We start from the raw sequence: 25,274 nt of genomic DNA, 5'->3' as shown, positions 1-25,274 counted from the left end.
ATACAATGTTGCAGCCATACTTGAGATCAGTAAGGGAAGAAAAAAATGAACTTATAATGTCAGTAATATATCTGAATTCAAAAATAATACACTTTGCAGACTCGCCGCTGTTAACAAAAAGAGCACTGGCAGGTTTTTAATATTGTGTTTTTGTTAGAAGCAGTAATAGAAACAACTGCAGTATAATCTTTTTTTGCCAACAGCTTATTTTACTACTTGTTTATGTCTAATCTGGAGTTGAATGCTGTCCAACTTCAATAGTAGATAGCTACAGTGGGTACGGAAAGTATTCAGACCCCTTTCAATTTTTCACTCTTTGTTATATTGCAGCCATTTGCTAAAATCATTTAAATTAATTTTTTTTCCTCATTAATGTACACACAGCACCCCATATTGACGGACAAAAAAAGAATTTTTGAAATTGTTGCAGATTTATTAAAAAAGAAAAACTGAAATATCACATGGTCCTAAGTATTCAGACCCTTTGCTGTGACACTCATATATTTAACTCCGGTGCTTTCCATTTCTTCTGATCATCCTTGAGATCACCTTCATTTGAGTCCAGCTGTGTTTGATTATACTGATTGGACTTGATTAGGAAAGCCACACACCTGTCTATATAAGACCTTACAGCTCACAATGCATGTCAGAGCAAATGAGAATCATGAGGTCAAAGGAACTGCCTGAAGAGCTCAGAGACAGAATTGTGGCAAGGCACAGATCTGGCCAAGGTTACAAAAAAAATTCTGCTGCACTTAAGGTTCCCAAGAGCACAGTAGCCTCCATAATCCTTAAATGGAAAACGTTTGGGACGACCAGAACCCTTCCTAGAGCTGGCCGTCCGCCAAGCTGAGCTACCGGGGAGAAGAGCCTTGGTGAGAGAGGTAAAGAAGAACCCAAAGATCACTTTGGCTGAGCTCCAGAGATGCAGTCAGGAGAAAGTTGTAATAAGTCAACCATCACTGCAGCCCTCCACCAGTCAGGGCTTTGTGGCAGAGTGGCCTGTCGGAAGCCTCTCCTCAGTGCAAGACACATGACAGCCCGCATGGAGTTTGCTAAAAGACACCTGAAGGATTCTCTGGTCTAATGAGACCAACATAGAAATTTTTGGCCTTAATTCTAAGCGGTATGTGTGGAGACAACCAGGCACTGCTCATCACTTGTCCAATACAGTCCCCACAGTGAAGCATGGCGGTGGCAGCATCATGCTGTGGGGTGTTTTTCAGCTGCAGGGACAGGATGACTGGTTACAATCGAGGGAAAGATGAATGCGGCCAAGTACAGGGATATCTTGGACAAAAACCTTCTCCAGAGTGCTAAGGATCTCAGACTGGGCCGAAGGTTTACCTTCCAACAAGACAATGACCCTAAGCACACAGCTAAAATAACGAAGGAGTGGCTTCACAACAACTCTGTGACTGTTCTTGAATGGCCCAGCCAGAGCCCCGACTTAAACCCAATTGAGCATCTCTGGAGAGACCTAAAATGGCCGTCCACCAACGCGTTTACCATCCAACCTGACAGAACTGGAATGGATCTGCAAGGAGGAATGGCAAAGGATCCCCAAATCCAGATGTGAAAAACTTGTTGCATCTTTCCCAAGAAGACTCATGGCTGTATGAGCTCAAAAGGGAGCTTCTACTAAATACTGAGCAAAGGGTCTGAATACTGAGGACCATGTGATATTTCAGTTTTTCTTTTTTAATAAATCTGAAACAATTTCAAAAATTCTTTTTTTTTGTCTGTCAATATGGGGTGCTGTGTGTACATTAATGAGGGAAAAAATTAATTTAAGTGATTTTAGCAATTGGCTGCAATATAACAAAGAGTGAAAAATTGAAGGGGTTCTGAATACTTTCCGTACCCACTGTAGGTCTGTATATGTTATTTGTAGAATAATACAATTCTGAATATATAGGGTGGTGAAGTGGTAGTGCTGCTGTTACCACCTCACAGTAAGGAGATCAGAGTTCACATCAAGGGTCCTGACTGCATGGGGTTTACATGTTCTCCATGTGTTTGTCTAGATTTTGTTTGTTTCCTCTGCATCCCTTCTGCAGTCCAAAGATATTTAGGTTAGGTGGATTAGCGATGCTAAGTTAACCCTTCTGTGTGTGTGTGTCTTTGTCCTTCCTTGTGTCTGATGCTTGCTGGGATAGGCTCCAGCTTCCCTGTAACACTACTCAGGATAAAGTGCATTTAGAAAATGGATCCATGGATATTTATTTTATTTGTAAAATGGCTCTGTAACATACATGCATGTTAAATTAGTGAAGTTTTTAGTTTCTTTTCCAATAATGCAAACAATCAAAAGTTATATAGTTCCCTTTTGTGCTGAACACTATCTTAGTACAAATTTCTGCAGTGGGAGCACTAAGAGAGATTAAGTGGCTAGGTTAAGGTAAGATGGGGAATTGGCATTGTTATGGTTTACTGCCTAATGTCTTATTCGATATACTATACTTCTTGCCCCATAGGTTGCAAAATTAAAACTGTAAAAACTAGAGATGAGAGCATTGCATTATCTGAAATGCTATAAGTAATACGGTGGAATTTGTATTTATTATTTAAAGGGTAAAAAGGCTAACATTGCCCGGCACTAAATTCTTTAGCATGACATCAGATATTGATTGAAGAACAATACTGTTTATGTGTTTGCTGTGCTGCTTTGCAGATTAGTACACCTGCAACAAGTCAATCACTGGTGTAGTTTGGAGATATAGTGTGTTATATTTATTGTGCTATGTACTTTTTCAGTGATAAATAACAGTATAACAAAGTTTGGCTTAATTGGTGATGATGCATACAGAGTTATTTTTTTTTAAATGTAATTAATTTTGCATAATATTGCTATATCTACAGCGGCATGCAAAAGTTTTGGCACCCTTGCCTAAAATGTCTGTTACTATGAGTAGTTAAGTGAGCAGAAGATGAACGGATCACCAAAAGGCATAAAGTTAAAGATGACACGTTTCTTTAATATTTTAAGTAAGATTACATTTTTATTTCCATCATTCACAGGTACAAAATACCAAAAAATGAAAAGGGCCTGAAGCATAAGTTTGGGCACCTGTGGTCATTCCTTAGTAACATCCCCTTTGGCAAGTATCAAAGCTTGTAAAAACCTTTTGTCGCTAGATCTCAGTCTTTTAATACTTACTTGGTGTATTTTTACCCATTCGTCCTTGCAAAAAGCTTCTAATTCTGCAAGATTCTTGGGCTGTCTTGCATGCACAGCTCTTTTGAGAACTATACACAGATTTGCAATGATGTTTAGTTTATTGGACTGTGAGGGCCATGGCATAAACCATCAGCTTGCACCTCTTGAGGTATTCCATTGTAGAATTTGTAGTATGTATTGAATCATTATCTTGTAAGTTCCATCCTATTTTTAACTTCAACGTTTTTCTTTACAGATGGTGTGATGTTTACTTCCAAAATTTGATGGTATTTATTTGAATCCATTCTTCCCTCTCCTAATGACATGTTCCCCCTTCCGCTGGCCGCACCACAAGCCAAAAGCCTGATCAATCCACCCCAGTGCTTAATAGTTGGAGACGTGTTTTTTTTCCTGGAATTCGGATCCCTTTTTTTCCAAACATACCTTTGCACTTTGTGGCTAGAAAGTTATATTTTGAGTCCACTGGACTTGTTTTCAAAATTCATCATGCTTGTTTAGATGTTCAGTTGCAAACTTCAGGTACTTAATTTTGTGGCTAGGACACAGGAAAGGTTTTCTTCTGCTATTTCTACAATGAAGATCATATCTGTTCAGGTGTCGCTACACAGTAGAACAGTGCACCACCATTTGAGTCTGATAAATCTTCCTGAAGGTCTTTTGCAGTCAAACGGAGGTTTTTACTTAGCTTTCTAGCAATCCAAGGAGCAGTTCTTTCTGAATGTTTTTCGTGGTTTCCCAGACCTCAACTTGACCCCCACCGCTCCTGTCATAACATTACGAACTGAGGAAACAGCTACCCGAAAATGCTTTTCTATCATCTTGTAGCCTTGTCCTACTTAGTGAGCATCAATTATTTTATTTTTCAGGGTGCTAGGCAGCTGCTAAGAGGATCCCATGGCTGCTGAATGTTGGGGTAAGGTCTGAGGCGTCTGAGAATTTATATAGCTTTACAATTTGCATCACCAGAGGTTAATGAGTAATGAGTGTGAACAAGCCATAGTTGTAATGACCTAATGAAGGTCTGACAATTTGGGGAAAGTTATCCCTGAACTCTAATATCTTGGGGATGCCCAAACTTTTGCATGGTGCTCCTTTCTTTTTTTTCATTGTACAAAGCAAAAACAATACACTAAATAGAAATGTCATTTTAACGGTGTGCCTTTTGGTGATTAGTTCATCTGGTGCTCACTTAACTATTTACAGCAACAGACATTGTAAGCAAGGGTGTCGAAACTTTTCCATGCACTTTATATAATATGCTGACTGCCAACTTTTACTATTTGAGATCATGCATTCATGATATTATCATGGGATGTTTCTGCAAATATTTTTCAGTGATTATTTTTGTAGTCCGTTTTGTGTTTTTGTGTTGTGAACATTGTTGCTGTGAAAACATGGAGCATAGTTGCATTATTAATATAGCTTTATAGTCTGATCTTAGGGCAGCAAAACCATGTTATTCAGAGGTAAAGGAAAGTTTAAAAACATTCAAGAGTAAAACAGGTACAGCAATATCCTCTGGTACAGAATTTGTTCTAACCCCGCCAAAGAAAAGTTAACTTTAAAATATTATAGTGGATTAGTGAAACGTGCGGATCTACAATCCTAAAATAAAATACAAATTAAAACTATGCTAAAGGTAAGGAGCTGTAGGTTCTTCGTTTGTTTTCTAGGTAGTTACTACTTTCGTTTCCTCTCCAAGTCATAATGTATTTCATTATGCCTGGTGACTCATCTACAGCAAGAAAAACTTTTATAGTTTGGCAACACATTCTTTTGTTTTCAAAATTAAAAAATACGGCTTGACGTTGATTACATCGTCGATGTAACTTTGTTAAGTAATAGTTCTCAAAGAAAAATTTTTGTAAGGATGTAAATGTATTAGTTTAAATGACATTTGGTTGGATGTTTTCACTATTTCATGATCTTTTTGGCTGTTGCCGTGCATTTCTGTCTCTGGGGCGCTCTTGCATTGTGTATTCTGGAATTTGTTTGCATATTTCATGACGCTCAGCTGTTGTTGCTGCTTTTTTTTTTCTGGCATTTTGGTGGTTAGCACTTGGTTTTGCATCACTTTACTGTAAACACACAAGCACAGGTCATTTTGCTGTCCATTATTTACATTTAATAAAGTGTGATTTTTATATATATTTTTTTTTTGGACAAGTTTTAAACACCATAGTTAAACATGACTTTAAATTCTGAATACATAATTGACAATATTCTCCTTTGTCAGGATGTATTTCTTCTTCTTCTTTGTCATTCTTGCATTGTGTATCCTATCCTTGACACTTGGCAGATATCACTGCTGTTCTTCATCATGTAATCAGCCTCTGCAATTTGCTTAACACTCAGCAGATGTCGCTGCCTTTCTTTTTCCTTCATTGTGTCACTTGGCTGTGCACTCAATTTGTTGTAATAAGCTGACAACCACAGGTCACTTTGCCACGTTTGCCACTAACAAAAAGTTTTTCAATTTCCAGAATGTATCTGGTGATAAGCTTTCAGTTAAAACCAAGATCAAGGTACTAGCCTCAGTAGCTTTTGTGTAATAGATTGAATACTAATCGTATTGTTCTCTTTTTTCTTTATTTATAATTACTTTTATTATTTTTTTAATTTTACATTGTTGAGCTTTTTGTTTTGATCAGTGGAAACATTCACAATAAAATTAAGATTCTATATTGTAGAAAAATAAAATGTGAAAAGGTTTAAGATAATTAATACTTATTTTCTCTCTAAAGTTGCTTGCTTACCCCCAAATGAAAGACATTATATAGTTCTAGCCCTTTTATCAGCTTAGAAAAATAGGTGTCTGAGTGGAAAAGCACTCTGCTGTGTGTTATACTTTAAGTAGCTGAAGTAGTGCTGTGTGAAATCTTGTAAATATGTGTTTCGTCTTTTCAGTTACTTTTGCTAAGAGCCTGAATTAGTGACATTCATTGGGTGTTTTGGAGTTTATAGTTCTTATGTAAAAACTCACAGAGATTTGTTTGTGATGAAAATTAATTCTGTTAATAATAGACATAAATACATAAATGTTACCCCAATGCTTTGTAAATATTCAGTATTTTCTTATTATTACAAGAGTAAGCTAGTTCATTTCTGGATTGTTTTGATTGGTCCCCTGTATCTTTAGCAGTTTATGCTTTAAAAATGTTATCAATCTTAATAAAGTATCTATCTATCTATCTATCTATCTATCTATCTATCTATCTATCTATCTATCTATCTATCTTTAATATAGCACCTTACACATCTATCTATCTATCTATCTGTTTTTTTAAGTTTTAAATTATGATTTTTATGGTTTTGCTTGTTTTTTTGAGTATTTAAGGTTTTTTTTCCCTAAATTTATTTGAAGTTGTTAAAAAGTACTGAATATTCAATTTGCATTGTTCCTGTTTGTCTCATGTTATTTTTATTTTAATAGCTGTGTCATGAATATATGGTCTGCTGTGAAATTAACTAGTGTCTGGCAGAGCATATCTAGCATCCTCCCACTTTAAAGCGTTTATAAATTATTGTGATAGCACTGACTTCATCTCTCTTGGGGTTAGTGTTTAGCGTTGATGTTCTATTGCTTGCCTCTTGAGTAATTTTTAACTTTGCTGTAAGTACAGTAAATTTTTATGTTTATTCATGTGTAAAGTACATTCAAAAGGTATTCAGATTACTTCAGTTTTTACATTTTGGTATATTACATCCTTCTGCTAAAATAATTTATTTTTTTTCCCTCACCATTTAACTCAATACCCAAGAACAACAAAACAAAACAGGATTTTTAAAGATTTTTTGCAAAATTATTAAAATAGTACATTGACACATGTATTGAAACCCTTGGCTGTGACACTTGAAGTATGACTGAGGTGCATCCCTTTCTATTAAGTATTATTGACATGTTTATATGATGTATCTGTATTTACTGTACACTTGATACAGGCTGTAGCAGTATAAAGTTGTACACATTCAACACCTATGCTTAAAGGAAATAATATAACACATATTACTAAGATGCTTTTTTTTTGCAATCAATACATTCTACACATAAACTAGCAAACATTAGAAATGTGTGTGTGTTGGGGCTTGAAATTTGGCATGAGATTCCAAATATCCCACAAATTCTAATTTTGTTTTATTTATTTGGTAATCCGTCTCAGCAAGAATATTCCAAGTCTTCTTTAAATTAGTATTTTAGAATTGTGCCCAATTTGAAATTTTCCGTTACCCCCTTGTTTACATTTTGTTAAGCTCACGTACTTAGGATGTCACCTTGCTGTTGCAGTTGGTCTTGACTTGAAAATGCAGCTGTGGAATTCAGCAATATGTTCTGACTTCAGTGGAGCTGTTAATGTGCACAGCAGAAGTCAGACGTGGTTGGAGCACAGTGCCACATGAAACTCCTCTTTAGAAGAAATTTGACTTAACTTTTATAACTTGAGAGCTAAAAATGGCCTGACGTACTGTTGGGCTCAAATCAATACAAACATTCAGAATATTGACTTGAATTTTGGCTGAATTTGTTTTCTGTTTCACCCTTTTTTATGTAGTGAAAGGTCAAGCAAAATGACACCTTTTATTGGCTAACTAAAAAGATTACAATATGCAGGCTTTCGAGGCAACTCGGGCCCCTTCTTCAGGCGAGATGTAATACAGAAACTGGAGTTCCCTGTGTTTATATACACTCTAGGCCACGGGTGTCATACTCCAGACCTGGAGGGCCGCAGTGGGTGCAGGTTTTCTTTCTAATCCTTTTCCTAATCAGTGTCCAGTATTCACTGCTAATTAACTTCTTTTCCCTCTATTTTAATAGCCCTGTTTTTAAGGATTAAATCCTCTGAATTGATTCTTTTCTTCATTAAATGACAAACAGAAATGAGACATGAAACGAGCCAACAGATGACCAGCTAAATTGGGGCCTCAAACTCCAACCAGTTCCTTAATGAGAAGCTGATTCTTGCTGTTAATTAAACCGGTTATTCAATTCCATGGCTTGTTGCTGCTCTCTTTCTGCCACAGCAGACATTTCCAAAACTGTAAATATTCTGTTTTTTTCTAAGAACTCCTAAAATGTCTTAGTAACCTGAGGGATCAACCTTACTGAGACATTCATCTTTATTTTCAGATTTTGTTTGATGGGTACAAGTGAGCTGGTCATGTCCTGCTTGTTTTATGTCTCATTACTGTCTGGCTGCTAATTAAGGAAAAAACAACTAAAGGGCCTGAGTCAAGCTAATTAAAGCTAATCCTAAAGAAGTTAATTAGCATCAAAAACTGGTCACGAATTAAGAAGATGGTTAGCCCTTCAGGACTGGAGTTTGACACCCCTGCTCTAGGCCAACAAACAACATTGGTAAATCTTTAAATGAGAAGTCTTAAATGTAAAAAATTAATAGACTCCTTCAGGGTAGGGTTCATTTAACAAGAGAGAAGAACAATGTATGGTCAAGATCTTTGGATAAGATAACTGTCCAACAAAGTCTTTTATGTTATTAACCGACTTTTGCTAATTCATGTCTGTAATCGACATTTCTTTAAAATGTTTGTTTGTGGTGGACTGACTGCCTTTAAACCTGAACTTAAAATTAACTCTGTAGCAGACATAAAAGATAACACAATACTCAAGTATAACTTTGAAGAAAATCCGCATTTGCATGTAACAGCCTTATGTTGATTGTTCAACTGTTTTAAAGCGGCAGAACATTAATTATTTTCCATTGAGAAAAACTGCATGTTATGGATAAAAAATAAACTTGTTTTTCATAGCATGTTGTATTTTATATTCTGTAGATTTTTTTTTAAATTATTTCACTGATGCAATTTTTCTGACAAGTTTGGCTTTTTGGATAAATATGATGGAACTTTCTACATCCATCCATCCATCCATTTTCCAACCCGTTGAATCCGAACACAGGGTCACGGGGGGTCTGCTGGAGCCAATCCCAACCAACACAGGGCGCAAGGCAGGGATCAGTCCTGGGCAGGGCGCCAGCCCACCGCAGAACTTTCTACATATTAAGTTAAAGAAATGTTTATTTAAAGTTAAAATAACAGAATTAACAAAATACTGGTTGATAACTGTCTACTGTATGTTGTGACATTATAAAAATGTCTGAAATGTTAATATCAAAATGTTTTTTAAAATGTAGGGTTTTGACACCACCTACACACTTCCGTTACCCCACAGAGTCTGAAGTCCTCTCTAGTGTTAAAGTTATGGGGTTTTCCCTTGAATTTCAGAAATGAATTTCAAGCCTTGATCAGTAATAAATGTGTGTTTTGATCTGCAAAAATGATCTGAAGTCTCTGTAATTTACTAACGTGTATTTACATTTAAGATTTTTTTTTCTTCTTTTCAGCTGACTTTGTGACTTTACCATAAACTGTGTTTTCGTTATTGGTGTTTTTTTTTGGACATTTTTATAAGGTTGCTGTACCATACTATGTTGCTTATCCCAATACTCATGGCTTGTTTTTATTCATTTCATTTCTTTATATCTATGTACCATCGCGTTATGAAATCACAAATTATGCAAGTTAGGCTACACAAAGTAAAACAGAATGATGTAAGTTTGATTAACTTAATCATAGACTTACATTGTAACAATTTATTGTCATTTAAATATCTTTAGTTTACATTGGCGAAGAGAAATGCCAAAATTCCGGTGAACAGCATTCCTAGAGATCTACATGAAATGTCAATTTATTTATATAGCACATTTAAAACAACATAGGAATGCTGTGTCCAAAATGCTTTATAAAAATAGAATAAAAGAAATCAAACAAATAACATAAATAAAATGAATAATAAATAGAAGTAATGTTACTTAATCACAATGAGGAAACCTTCAGTATTACTGAAGGTCACGGAATGCAAGTGAATAGAAATGAGTCTCTAATCTCATTTTGAACAGTACAATTGTAGACGACTCCTTTATGTGATGAGGTAAAGAGTTCCACAGGCGAGGAGCAGCAGCTGTACAAGCCCTGTCTGTCCCCCTTAGTTTTGCACTTGGTACAGGGAACAACAAGAGAAAACTGACCAGAAGATCTAAGCACTCTGGATAGCTGGTGTAAAGCACACAATTCGGATAAATAGGCAGGAGCAAGCCCATGTAAAGATTTAAAAACTAGCAACAAGATTTTAAAATCAATTCGAAAACTGACAGGCCGCCAGTGTAAAGAAGCTAAAATTGGAGAAACAGAGTCATACTTTCTTGCCCCAACCAGAAAGCAAGCGGCAGCATTCTGGACCAACTGTAACCTACATATCAGGGATTTGTTAATCCCAGAATACAGCGAGTTGCAGTAATCGAGGCGAAAAAAGATAAAAGTATGAGTAGCTTTCTCAAGATCCCTAGCAGATAAAAAAGGCTTGATCTTACCTAATAGACGAAGCTGGAAAAAGCAACTCTTGACCGCAGAATTTACTTGTTTCTCAAACGAGAGGTTACTGTCAAAGATAACACCAAGATGCGGACTTGAGGTTTGCAAAAGACAGAGAAAGAGCCGAGAAGTCCAGCACCAATTTGGGCTTTAGCTGATGGACCCACTATAAGCACCTCCATTTTATTTTGATTCAGATCAAGAAAATTATTAGCCATCCAAGATCTTAGTTTAGAAAGACAGTTGTGGAGCTGATTTATTGCAGAGTTGCAGACAGGAATATAAACCTGTGTATCATCAGCATAGCAGTGAAAAGAAATGTTAAATTTCCTAAAAATAGCTCCAATACGATGAAGGTATAGAGAGAATAAAATAGGACCCAAAATGGATCCCTGAGGAACGCCATATTTAAGAGGATGTATGTATTTCCATTCACAGTGTTTCATTATCTTACAAACGCATCACCAGATAAGCACTTCAACACAGGCTTCAGCTGTGAGGATTGCAGCGGGGTGATGCCTTCCCTTGACGTGGTGGTTAGGAGGGGGTCAGGGGCAGGCTGCGTTCTCCCAATCCACACATTTGAAAAACAAAATGAACAACATATCCACTGGGCTATTAGCACAGTGATAAGGAATTATGAACGTAAGCTTCACGGATTCTAGTGTTAATCAATTTACCGACTTCCTTTGAACTATAACGATGTCTGTTAAAAATGACCATGAACCTAACCCAAGCAGAAACTTATAAGTATATCTGTAGGAATGCTTTTCACTGGAGTTTTATTTTTCCTTTTCTCCAATTTAAACTTAAGATATTTAAATGATAATAAATAAATCCTTACAATGCAAGTGTATGATTGTTAATCTTAAGCTTCAGGGATTCTAGTGTTAACAGACGTAAACTACAAATGAACATATGTTTGTAATGAGTGTACGCTACAACACAGCATGTTTCCTGGTCTTTCACTTTTATAACTACCTTATTCACCAAAACTGAATAAGAAGCACTTATCATTGCTTTTCTGTAGCAAATAACTGTAAATAGTAAATGGCTTATTTTGAATTAAAAAGCTACATGACACATTATATTCTAAGTCCTGCAGGATAGCACATGACAGGCTCCTCACAGATGCTTCACTCCCATTTATACTTGAATGGCAAGGATGTCTGCCATTGCCCTTTCTGTTCCTGCTGGCAATAGATTGGGTCATAAAGACATCCATAGCCAGAAGTGAAACGGCATCCAGTGGACACTCTGGACACACCTGAATGACCTGGTCCTTCTTTCACATTCCCAGCAACAAATGCAGGAAAATACCAGCATTGTAGCAGACACCTTATTAAATCTGGGCCTCAACATAAATGGAGGTAAGAGTAAGGTGCTGAAGATCAACACAGCCAGTGCAATGCCTATCATGCTGGAAGGAGAGGTGCTAGAAGAGGTGGACAACTTTATCTACCTTGGCAACATCTAGACAGACAGGGTGGGACAAATGTAGCTCTTAGAACCCAAATCAGCAAGGCAAGGGCAGATTTCGTTCAGCTGAAGAATGTCCGGAGATGCTCTGACCTGAACACGAACACCAAGGTCAGAGTTTTCAACATCACTGTGAAGCTTGTCTTATTGTATGGCGCCGAAAAGCCTGAAGAACCAACGTTGCAACCATGAACAGAATCCAGGTTTTTCTTCAACACTCGCCTCAGACAGATTCTCAAGATCCGCCATCCAGAAAAGATCTGCAATGAAGACCTGTGGCAACAAACTAAACAGCAGCCCTTTGGAGACAACAGCCTTCAAAGACGCTGGATTGGACATACCCTCGCAGACCTGCAACTAGTAAGTATCACAAGACAAGGCCTCACCTGGAAACCACATTAGGGAAGATAGGTCGGCAAAAAAAAACCTTGTGCCGTGACCTGGAGTCAGACATGAGGAGGATTGGCCACATAATGGGGACAGCTGGAGAAACTTGCCTAGGGCCATAAAGGCTGGAGGGAGCTGATTGGCAGCCTAATGCCCCGATGAGACCACAGACAGCGATGCTGATGGTGGTGTGATGATATTCAGTCAGTTTGACAGCTGAAAGCCAGTAAGGTGAAACATTAATTTCCATAACACCACATATTCACCACTCTTTGGAAATGTCTCTTAAAAATCTTTTCTTAAAGCTGTGATTCCAGTCTTTAATTTGAAAGAACTAATTTGAAACGTTCATAATAGTTTGTCTTGAAACTAGCCAGGAAATGACAAAAAAATCAACCTCTCTAATGATGTTTAGGATTTGTTCTTAGTTTAATTTCATTTATATGTCAAGCATCCTTTTTATGGTTAAAAATGGTAGCATTTTGAAATGTGCATGCTTTCATTATGCCCCTAATAGAGAAACTTTAAATGTACCTGAGCTTTTTTGCAGTGATGCATACTGATTTGGTGTAACACTCATGGCAAGCAGCTTAAGTGACTCTCTGAGCTTCACAGTTGAGTCTGTGGTGCAGTCTGAACATATGACCTTCTTATTCACATTCGTTGCCTTTCAGCAATGAGTAATTTAGAGCCTATAATGGATTCTAAGTTAAATAAGGAAACATCTCTAAATGAACAAGTGTAATATGATGTGTGTTAGTTAGCATATACACTGGTGTGGTGATAGTTTAAGAACTAGGAAACTGATTATTGTTCACAATGTACAAACACCTGAATATAAATGTTTCAGTGTTCCAGACATTTTTAAAGATAACAGTATTAAATCACGAAAATGAAAAATAACAGAAGTTAGGAATCTTACCTTTTTTTTGTTTGACTCCTATATTTGTGAGTGGAGGGTGATATGTGATTGCCTTCTAGAGCATTCTTTGGAGATTTTCCTTTATTGTGGCATTTTCTTAGACATGGTCAGGGCTGTTAGTAAATTGTTTTGTGACCTTTTCTTGGAGGAGTGCTGATGTGCTATTAGGTATGCAAGCATAATAATTAATGGCTGGTGCCCTGGAAGGAATTATTCCAGAAATAATAGTTGACAGCAAGGAGGCACAATGACTCACATGCATCTTTAGGTGATTGTGCCTCTACAGGGTCTAGCCCTACATTTTATAGATAGCGGCTTAGGACTGCAGGGAAATGGGGACTGTTTGGGTTCTCTCTTGGATGACACCAAGAGGTCTATAAAGTCTTCCTGACCCTGGGTTTGGATCAAGGCTGGAACGTGGAAGTATAAAAGGAGGTTTAAAAGTTTCCTTCTGAACTCGTGACAGACATACTTTCAGTGGCGTTTCAGGCTAGGAGGAGGAGGTTGGAAGCATGCACTGATATACAACACATTACTGCAACCACCACATGACAAAACACCTCAGGATCCCAAATTAGGACCAGAGTGTGGCAGTGCAACAGGAGACACCTCAGCATATGCAGAATATGACAAACAAGAGGACACCATTTAGTCTGTCAAGCTCATTTGTTTAGCTAATAGCTAAGCCATGCCAATATCTCATCCAGATTTTTAAAATGCTGTTAAGGTTTCTGCTTCAACTACATGCTCTCAGTAGTTTGTTCCTGAGTCCCACAACTCTTTGCATAAAGAAGTCCTTCCTGGCTTCAGTTTTATTTAAATGCACTTAATTCCCAGTGATGTCCTTCAGTATGAGATTCGCCCTTAAGCTGAAAGAATATTGCTGGATCTACTTTATCATTGCCGTTGAGGATTTTAAACACCCGGATTAGGTCCCCACACAGTCTCCTCTGCTCGGACTAAACAGGTTTAATTCTCTGAGTCTGTTACAGTAGGACATGCCCTTTAGTCCCATCCACAGCTTCCATCCATCCTTTGGTGAGCTCTGCGGTTCTGTGCCGTTGTCCAAGTTTTTATATAGATCAAAGGACCCAAAAGACGAACATGGAAGCAATCTTTTTTTCTGGTCTAGCGTGAGTAGCACACAAGCCCACCTTCTCTCCTTTAATGGCCTGTCTGAGTTCAGGTTGCTTGTAGAGGTTGTTTGCTTGGCAGCATCAGTTTGGAAAACCTTGAAAAAGCTGACAGTGACCCTGGCCATAATATTGATCATTACCAAATGGTGCACATCAGCATTGTGTAACACTTGACTCATCTCATCCTCCTGCCACGTTCATCCTGTCAGCTAGTTTGTGTGGCTATTCTTAATAAAATGTGCTTGTAATAAACCTCACTGCTTCATTCAGTTGTGAATGCATTTGAAAAATTGCAGATGGGAAGTAGAAAGTTCCACCTAAGACTTCCAGAGCTACAGAATAAAAGGTTGTGAGTTGCAGAATGTGTAGGTCTGACCTTGCATGGCAGGAGAGCACATGGTGATGCACAAATATTTGAAAAGGAAACACACTGTTACAGGCTCTGTGGAGGAGGATGGCTTGGCATCATCGCAATAAGCTGAATGTTATTTCAGCGTTATGTGATACAGATATATGAGTGCGAGATTTGCTAGGCTAGAAATAATGACCATGACTTTCAGTTTGAAGTGAGGAATAATTTGAGTCAAATAAACTTGCATGTGTGACTAAATTTTATGGTAAGTGACTAAAACAAATGTTTTAAGTGATTGGGTGTTTTTTTGTTTTTGGTACAGTTAACCTAGTGAATTATGGTGCTGCATTACACACATGCAAAACCATGAAATGTTAGCATGTGTATGTGTTTACTGAGCAAAATGAATGCGGAGCGGTTCGAGCAGAAAACTGTCTTATCTGGAGAAAAAAAAAACAATCAAAGACTTTAGCACCAGACAGAATAGCGCAGTGAGTACAGCCGTGAATATCATGGCACATCCACCTCGACTGAAAGGCATATTGATATGTTCATTCCGTGTCAAAAGGTAGTACCAGACTAGTTGTTCAGCATGGTTTTGCTTGTTTGCTATCGATCTAAAATATTACATGAAAGTTTAGTTAAACTATACAGTATATAATGTTAAGGTCCGTCGATGTGTCACACAATTACTTGCAAACTCCTGGGACTAAAACCTTGAATTTGGTCTTAATTGATAGCTTTTGACATGCCATGTTCTGGAAATTTAAAAACATTTAGGTAGTTGCAACCTGGTGGCCATGACCTGTTTGCATTTTTTACGGCAAAATGATTGAGAAACCAAGGGATAACCGCCATAATTGTAGAAAGGGGGAAAAAATGCAGCATCTGCTAAGCGTCAAGCACTTTACATAAGGCAATTAAGTGACAGAAAGAACAAGAAGACAAGATACTGAAGCACATTGACAGCAATAAGCAATACTGAATATATAATTTTAGGTAGCGGCAACCTGATGGCAGTAAAGGATTGCAAGGTGACCTTTGGTGTGTTTACGACAAAGTGATCAAGAAACCAAGTGATGATCACCGTAATGGCAGAAAGAAAATGAAGATTGGGTATCCTTGTACGTTGTTATTGCTTCATTCTTATCTGGTGCTGAATATGCAGTGAATGAATGCAGAATATGTAACAAATTAAACACAGCCCAACTGTTGTTCAAACAGTTTTTCCGCTTCTTTTTAAACGGATACTTCTGGCATTATAATGTTTTTTGGCAGGTCAAGTAATGACTATTCATGTAGAATGGTAACCCTTAGTTTTCTGTTCTGTTAAAGTTCAGTAAAACCCCCACAAATTTACATCCCCCTCTTCTCCTAGCTCCTTGGCAGATATATGAGAGAGATTCTGTACTCCTGTTGCTACTAATTGTGGTATAAATCTCTTAGTTTGTGGGGGCATCAGTATAAAATTCGACTGTGTCACTTCCTCGTTTACCTCTAACTAGAAGTGTTCTAAATGAGCAGAAGCAGTAAAAAAAAGGTCATGTGAGAAATAAAATTCTGTTAGTGCGTGCTGGTGGCTTTACAAAATAGTACATTAGAATATAGAGTTCAAGAGTAAGAGGAAGTCAAAGGTATCTATCCTTCAGCATTTTAATCACATTGCTGCAGTTCCTCTGGTGTTGGGAAAAATTGTGATAGTGCATCTGTAATTTAACCTACATGTTTTACTCAGTGTGCTTCTGTTTTTTGTTTTTCATTTGTCCATCATGTGTCATTCATGACAAAATAATCAGACTTTGAGTCAGGTCAGTTTTCACTATTGTGTTTAGATCTACATTTTCTGCTCCTGTGGGGTATTAAAAATGTGAAGTACATTGAGATGGCTTGGGGCTATTATAAGCTGCTCTAGAGAAAGCATGTTTTGAAGTTTGTTCCATACTATAGGTTTTTCCCTACATATTAAATTTCGCAAATACCAAATATTTAAAATCTCTGCATCTACATGAATAACATGATGGGTACATAAGAATTGTAATTTTTTTTTCTGCTAAAATTGTGATGTTATAAACATGATGTATGCATAACAGTAAATCTTAACTGTAGCAGTAGTAGTATTCATTCCTTATGGCTTCTTTCACTGCAAGATAAATTAAATTAAAATTAGACCCTAACAAGTAGACTACAGAAAATCTACTCAGTTTATAACTTTTGCATAAAATATATTAAACCTGATATTGTTCTTGTTTCTTTTTAACCATCTTTACTTTCTTGGGAATCTGGTCTTTAAAATTGGGTTCAGCTTACAGAGATCATAAATAAATTTGAAAGAGGATGCAGTACACTTCAGTTTTCTATATGCCATTTGCGGAAGCCATGGAAAACCCCTTCCCCCCCCCCAGACACACTCTATTGAAGAAAGAAAACAATCTTTATAGATAATCTTGATTGCAGTCTGCTAGTAAATGTCCTAATTATGTGCTGAGAATAACATTTTTGTGTTTTGCGAAAAAATTTAAATGTATCCTAAATTTACATTTTACTGCTTTTCAGATTTGCTGTCTTTGTTTGCTGTCAGTGACCAAACCCTGATGTGAAAGCTGGAAAATGTCACTGTGCCGGGGTTCAGTTAAACACGGAGAGCCTCACGCAGAGCGGAACCAAAAGGAATTGCATCCAGTTCTCCGTGTATTTCTCTATTGGTCCAAGGAAGGAGAAGCATTCCTTGAGTACAAAGAAGAAAATGTTACTGCAGAGGATATTTGCATTGAAGCAGCAAAACGTGTTGGTAAGAGTGAGTGGTTGAAATAAATGTGTGTTTACGTAAAAGTAATTTTAATATGAGTTCCCTATCTCTTTCGGGTGTGTGTGTGTTGTGTGCATGTTAGATGAATATAAAATAATGCACATTGTTGTTTAGCAAAATTATTGGTAAATGTTATGCAGTTGCCAGGTATGCACCGATCAGGTTTTTTAAGTCTGATACCAATCACCTATTTCATATTACTTGATCGGCTGATTCTGCTTTTTTTTTCTCTTCTTTTTCTTTATCCCTTTAAAAAACTTTATACACTATTCTGCTGTCTAACCAGAGAAATAGAAGTTTTATGTTATATATTTAAATGTATTTTTATAATTAAATTACAGATTATATGTGTTAACTATCATTTTTTATTAACAAAGTGAAATTCTGTATATTTATTGTTCAGTGACCATATAATACTAAAATAAATAAAATTTCCTTAAAATACATACTTTAACTAAAAAATATTAAAAGAAACATTTATCAATAATACTTGTGGTATAAAAGAAAGTATAATGCTTCTTATTATTTGTTTTTTCTGAAAATGTATTTATCTGAAACAAGGCTCAATTAAAAACTATTTTTATCTCTCATATATATATATATATATATATATATATAAATTCTCACACAATCAATTAATTGATATTGGGAAGTAAACACTCCTTAAATGTAAATATATATGCACTTATGTATGTTTTAGTCGCTTTAAACCTTGAATTACACTTAGGCGCTTTGCTGTTAAAATATACATTTACTTTATATAGATTTTTTTTTCTTCAGTGTACCAACTAGACATTTGTAATTCTTGAGATTTAATTATAAAATATGGATTGCCATTTTAATTATGTAGTAATTGGTACCAAAACGTATGCTGTATGACACACAGCAACAAATAATAAACACAGTGCAAGTCTATTGTTTAGTAAGCACCAATTTACTTTTTCCAATTAAAAGTGTAAGCTGCTGCAATTTAAACAAGCACACTGTTCAAACTCAAACAGTGTTGACTTTAATTTAAAGGACAAAATAAAGGTCTAAATTCCTTCAGGTTGCTTCTCTTGCTGTTTGTCAATTTGTGCAGGATGACTTCTCCATTTACCTTTTTTCCAGTTTTTTTAATTCACTTTCTTTAACTTAAAGCTAATATACCAATTGCCTCTCATTCGCTGCTTCCACTCATTGCTCTTTTTTTAAACTGCAGGAAGTTTGCTACTAAAGGAAAAAAAGCCATGTGCTGACTCAAATAACATAAAACCTTTCATAAAAGAGCACTACAACTAAATTACTGTAAAGCTTAGAAATGCATGGGCTGAAAATATCGGCTTTTGTTATCAGCCTTTTACCAATGGTTAAGTGTTTTGATTTTGTTCGGCAGCCAATTGATTGGAGCATCTCTAACAGTTGCCCCTCCGCATTTATGGTTTCAGTTATTTGTGACTTGGTCGATATCAAATAAATGGCAGTATTTTTAAAGCTTGATGAAAGATCACAGGAACTCGCAGCCAAAAATGTATAAACAATACTGAAAATTATGTAAAATCTACAAAATCTTAATATTTAAATCACAGTATTTTATATTATTTGTTAGTGTAAGTGCATAATATATTGTTAATATTAAAAGTTATTTAAAAAACAAAAAAGCCACCTTCTGGCCTCACTGCTTCCTTAGTTGTTCACATCTCCGAGCTGGTGCTTATGCAGTTTCTTACCTGTACTGTAAACCTGCATGGAGCTCTAGCTGTCCTTCACAGTTGTTCTGAGGCTAAAGATCTGCGTGGGTATCTGGAAGGTTGCCGTTTCGAACCACCCTTACTGCTAAAAGAGATCCTACTCTGCTGGGGCCTTGAGCAAGACCCTTAACCTGTAATTGCTCCAGGGGGCGCTGTATAATGGCTGACCCTGCGCTCTCAACCCTAAGGGGTGTGTGAAAACGAACAAATTCCTAATAAAAGAAATTGTATAAGGTGAAATAAGGAACAAGGAAAAAAAAACCTTTCTCCCGATTTTCTTTTTCTCCTTTTTTACTCCAGCTTGACGTTGAACACTTGCCATGTTGCTAAACAGCAAAAAGAAAATATTAAAAGCACTTAGTAAAGTAAACAACAAAATACTCTGCTGTAACACCCCCATCCAGAGTTAGGGAGGTCCAAGTATAATTTGCAAATTTCCATTTTCACAGGAGTTTCCACCCCTAACACTTGTGAAAGTGAAGGGGTAACCTGTATATTTATATTAAATATTATATTTACTGTATATAAATTTATATTTAGTAAAATGTTATGTCAATGCACAGATATAAATAATTTTTATTGTTATTCTCCGTACACGGCATGATAGAGAGTAGAGAACCTGTTTAAAACATGAGACTACAAAAAATAAAAACTGAACTGAACTTGTGTTAAATTTTAAATTAAGTACATTGGTGTATCATTTCAATATGTAACTTTTTTTTTAATAGGTTGATACTTTGGGTGATGCCAGTAATATAAATTGTTTTCATTTTAGGATCTTATAAAAGACATTTGTTTGAAGGCTATATTTGCCATGGTAACCATTACATTTGAATTCTCTCTTACTTTCACCTTTAATTGCCTAGGTATTTCACCCCTTTGCCACAGTCTGTTCGCACTGTATAATCCAGAAGAAAAATGCTGGTTCAGCCCTAGCCATGTATTTATGTTGGAGAAGAAGTTCAACCTTACAGTGCATTACCGAATGAGGTATATTTCGTTAGCTTTATCTGGTTTCATCAGTTTTGGTAATATGTTTTATTGTTTATGGTAGAAGTTCACTGCTATAGCTGCACAGTGGTTACCACTGCCTTTTCACAGTACTAAGCGTCCTTTTTAATATCTGACTGGTTGTTTCTATCTTGGTATTTAAGCAATCTTGTTTCCTCCCATGTAAAGATCACAGGCTCTTTTGTTAATTGGTCAAAGAGTGAGTGGGTATGCCCTGCTTTTGCTTTGAATTTTGTCTAGGCTTGGTCCCTGCATTATAACTTTTGTGAACTTGGACAGATTGCATTTCCCCATGATCCTGTTCTGTATAATGCGATTTCAGGAATGGTATGGTGTGTGAGAGGCTGTAGATAATTACCAGATTCCACAAAGAAGTGAATTGTTTTGTCTTACCATTATATTCGCTACATTCATGCTCCACCTGACAAAACAAAGATTTATCCTGTCATCCCTTGTAGTTTCCGAATACCAGCTTTAAAACATACAGTCACACTTTACCTTCTTTAGGAAGGGCGGGTTTTCTTTGGAAAAGTGGCTTTGTGAATAGAATGACTTCTCGAGCGAAGGTTTTTCTGGAAACTTTGCCCTATAGACATACTTAAAAGTCTCCATAAGAATCAAACTAGTACCTTGCTTGTAATCTAGTCTGTTGCAAAGTTGTCAGCATTGCCACTTTTGGTAAAAACCCTATGACCTCAATCTACATTAAAGTTTTCCTCTAATTTATGTTATAAAATCAGTGCTTTGGTGAGACTTGTTGAAAAGTTCTTTTTTTTGGGCTCTCTTTAATGCTTTACGCACTGTGCAGCTTATATAGCAAAAACATTTAATATTATTAATGTGGTGGGGTCATTATTCATACACATTTCATGACAGAAGATATATTTATTTTTGTTTATTTTTGTGTTCTGCTGTTTGACATATGCATAGTAATAGGTCTTGTGGGTTAATCGCTCCTTTAAGAAAAGTACGTGTGTAAAATATATCCTTTTTTTATGCAAGTACAACTAAGTTATAAACATACAATAATCTGAGTTTATATTGGTCAGAAATAACAGAAATGAATATTTTTCCAAAATTTTACAGTGCTAGTTTCACCTACATCATTTTTAGAGCTTGTCAGGAAAGTGATGCTGAGTAAAAGGCCTATGTTTTGTGCATACCCCCAGCTTTTTTATTTTTTTTTTTATTTTCCCCCAGCTGATGTCCTCACTATTTTGGGTCAACTCGTCTTCAGTTAGCAGTCATTTGATAGCATAGGACCTTTCTTTAGATAACTATTTTGAACTACATTACTGCACAGTAGATCATTAACATTTTCCTAAGGTGTTTCCTGGTATTAGCTACACTTCAGAGTTTTGAAATTCTTTTGCAAGGGACAGTTTGTGAGTATATGTATATGTGTGTGTGTGTATATATATATATATATATATATATATATATATATATATATATATATATATATTATAAATTGCTTTAAGCCAAGACCACCTTAACCCTATGTCCACCTGTATATAAAATGTTGATATAATGTTCAGATTTCAATGTTTACTGAATAGAGTAGTAGCAAAATGTATCTGGTTCTTGAGTATCTGATTTACTATTTTTTTCTTAAACTATTAACCCACTCTATCTATCTATATATATATATATATATATATATATATCTATATATATATATATATATATATATATATATATATATATATATATATATCTATATATATAATATATTTATCTATATATATATAATATATTTATCTATATATATATAATATATTTATCTATTTTTTTTATATATATATATATCTATATGTCTCTATATCTACAGTGTTTATGTAAAGCCTGAGTGTGCTATTATGCTGGATTACACTATTAACAGTTAAGCAATTCATAAGTCCATAACAAATACTTGGAAAAGCTAACATGCTTAATAGTAATTTTTCAGTTTTAAGTGGGTCAGTATATGTTGGATTACCAACCACATGTAAACCATCAGTATGTAAACGCATAAATATGGGTAGTGAAGATTTGTGGATTTACAATATTTACATTCACAAGCTGTGCGGCATGGTGTTGCAGTGGTAATGCTGCTGCTTTGCACTAAAGAGACCAGGTTTCACATCCGGGACCTCCCTGCATGGAGTTTGCATGTTCCCCACATGTCTGCATGGGTTTCCTCCGGGTGCTCCAGTTTTATAGCACAGTCCAAAGACATGCAGGTAAAGGTGGATAGGCGGCCCTAAATTGGCCCTAGTGTTTGTTTGGTGTGTGTGTGTAATAGCCCTGTCCAGGGTTTGTTTCTGCCTTGCACCCTTTTTTAGCTGAGATAGGCACAAGCACCCCCGTGACTCTCCTCTGGATTAAGTGGATTAGACAATTACTGACTTTTCATAATCTTTTAAGGAAGGCAAATAAATGGTTCAGAATTTTAACACAATCAGTCTGATCAATTAGTAAATGCTACATTTTATAAAAGTGGTTATTTTTTAATTGGCTTCAAACTAGAGTTGCTTAGATCCATTGCTTGATGCCTAATGTCTGACATTTTAAAGTAATCCTTACTCATCAGCTTCTTTTCTGCAGTTGAAACATGTGAGATAGTCAGGGATGCTTCATTATTAATTAGATGATGTGGTAATGCAAGTACAGCTTAAAAGCTTTGGGGATTACATTAAGGGGTCCGCTAGCTACTTCTCTGAGCTTTAGATTGTGCTATCAGATTTCCTACTTTGTATTCTGTGTTTAGTGGGGAAACCTTATATTTTAAAACAGCAAATCATACTTATCAGCCACTGTAAACATTTCTTCATTTTGGCATCTATTGGTTTTGTATTTGTCCCAGTTTCAACTTTTATCCTTCAATTTTATCAAAGTATATTTTATTTTGGAACCTTTATCACCTTTTATCTAAAAGAGTGTTCCTAGCCAAAACATCCATCTGTTTTTAAACACTTTCTGGAAAGCCTGAACATATCTTGGCATCATTGAGCTCAAGTCAGAGAAAAAACCTTAGATAAGGTGCTTTTTCATGACAGGACACATGCAAGCACAAACTTATTAATGCTGAAACAAGTTATAGTCACCAGTTAACCTAAAATACATTTTTTGTGGGATGTGAGACAAAGCTTTGTGGATATAGAAAATATTTTTGTAATATTTACCAACAGTATCCCCCAGGAGTTAAATACAGATCTCTAAAATTGAGTGGAATAGTTTCATTTTAAAAGGATTTTTTTGTTCAATTAAAGAAAAGAAAGTAAATGGTGAGACTATTTTGAAATAATTAAAGAAATGCAAAGTGACAGCTTTTTCTTTTGTTTTCAATTTTCTCTGTGATCATTATGCTTTTTTCTTTTTGTTCATTAAGAATGTATTTTTCTGTTACAGGATAACAATTCAGTGATTATTTTTTTCTCATAATTGTTGTAAATCTAAAGGTATAAAGACATTGTCAGACTTTATATATATATAAATTTATTTTTACTGCTTCATCAGATTTTATTTTCGCAACTGGCATGGAGGGAGCGAGAAAGAAGCATCGGTGTACAGATATGCTCCTAAACAATATGATTCTAGTGGAAATAAACTCAAGTTGGATCAGGGAAGTTCACTTTTGGATCAGCCATCCTTGGAGTATTTATTTGCACAGGTAAGAGCTGTTTGTATTAAATGAATTGTAGTGTATTGACAGTAAACAGTGTTTTAAGTTAATTCACTGTTATCAGTATTTCAGTAAAGAGGAACCTTCAGTTTAATTGTTATATTTACATAAATAATAAATACATTCTTTGTTATTGTGAATCACAATATTAATTCTTTTTTGTTAATTTGAGTAAAGATAATTATACAGTAGTTATACCAGAAAGAGGGAAGTGAATGGATTTAAAGCAGTTTTTACATTTCTGTAGTATGTTTTTTATCACCCAAAGCACATTTCAATTTCTACATTTAGCTCAGTTTATTTTTGTGTATAACTGTTTGTTTAGTACGTTATTCCCAAGTTCATTAGCTTTTTTTGAGTGCTCCACTTGCCTCGAAGACAGGTTTGGTTGATTTGCAAAGGCATAATTCTACGCATGGAGAGCTTTTAGAACAGTAGCAAACATGTGAAGAGTTGGATATCCTTTTAAAATTTCTCCTCAGGCTACAATGAGGGTAGTAAAAGAAGTAAAATATAATCCTAAAATAATATTCAGAGAACTACAAGCATCTTTATCTGCCTCTGCAGTAGTGGTGCATAGATCAGAAATAAAAATCCTTAATAAAAATACAATATGTAGAAGGATTGTTCAGGAAGAAGCTCCTTCTGTAGTTTTTTGTGCTCTGGGCACAAATCTGAATTATAGTAAATATTAAAGTACTTTATAAATTGTGGATTTTGAAAGCTTCTTTTTAGGTTTTATTGTGTAGAACAACCATGGGGAAGGCACGCTTGGTAAGTGGAATGGGGCTGGATGAGGCATCCATTAGGACTGAAGCAAGGGATCCTGAGGGCATATATAAAGGGAGAAGACAGATGTCTTTGTTTTTAAGCAGAGTGTCCTGCTAGTTGGGGGTCCACCACAGGACTCCTAAGCAGCCTAAGGAAGGGTAGGAGTGGGTGTACTTACTCTTTATTATCCCCTAGAGGACTGAGAAGTGGGGATAATGTGGTGAGCTAGGGAATTAGTTTAATTTGAGTTAGTTTTCTTTTGGAAGTCATTTTTGGTTGCCTTGAGTAACCTAGGGAAAAGGAGAGGACTTTGATTTTTGACTCTGAAAAGTCCTTGATGTTCGTTCCGTCAGCCTGGACAAGGAAGAATTTCTTGTCATTTAATCTTACACACATGAACTGTGAATGGATGGATTTATTAGTGTGGTTCTCCTCTGATTGAACTTCAA

General features: G+C 35.9%; 1 protein-coding gene across 1 annotated transcript in view; it reads left to right on the top strand.

Annotated features, from left to right (window-relative positions):
- The window catches only part of tyk2 (tyrosine kinase 2), a 75,060-nt gene that overhangs the window by 13,009 nt on the left and 36,777 nt on the right, over positions 1-25,274 (top strand). Inside the window, exons 2-4 of the mRNA XM_039772939.1 lie at positions 17,397-17,631; positions 20,246-20,369; positions 23,889-24,042. Coding sequence (XP_039628873.1) covers positions 17,451-17,631; positions 20,246-20,369; positions 23,889-24,042 — 459 coding nt within the window. The 5' untranslated portion in view covers positions 17,397-17,450. The remainder of the gene's footprint in view (positions 1-17,396; positions 17,632-20,245; positions 20,370-23,888; positions 24,043-25,274) is intronic.

Source organism: Polypterus senegalus, chromosome 12 (assembly GCF_016835505.1).
Source record: "Polypterus senegalus isolate Bchr_013 chromosome 12, ASM1683550v1, whole genome shotgun sequence".
In the NCBI taxonomy this organism is placed as follows: domain Eukaryota; kingdom Metazoa; phylum Chordata; class Cladistia; order Polypteriformes; family Polypteridae; genus Polypterus; species Polypterus senegalus.
Note: the sequence above shows the minus strand (reverse complement) of the source record. Positions and strands in the feature narration are given on the sequence as shown.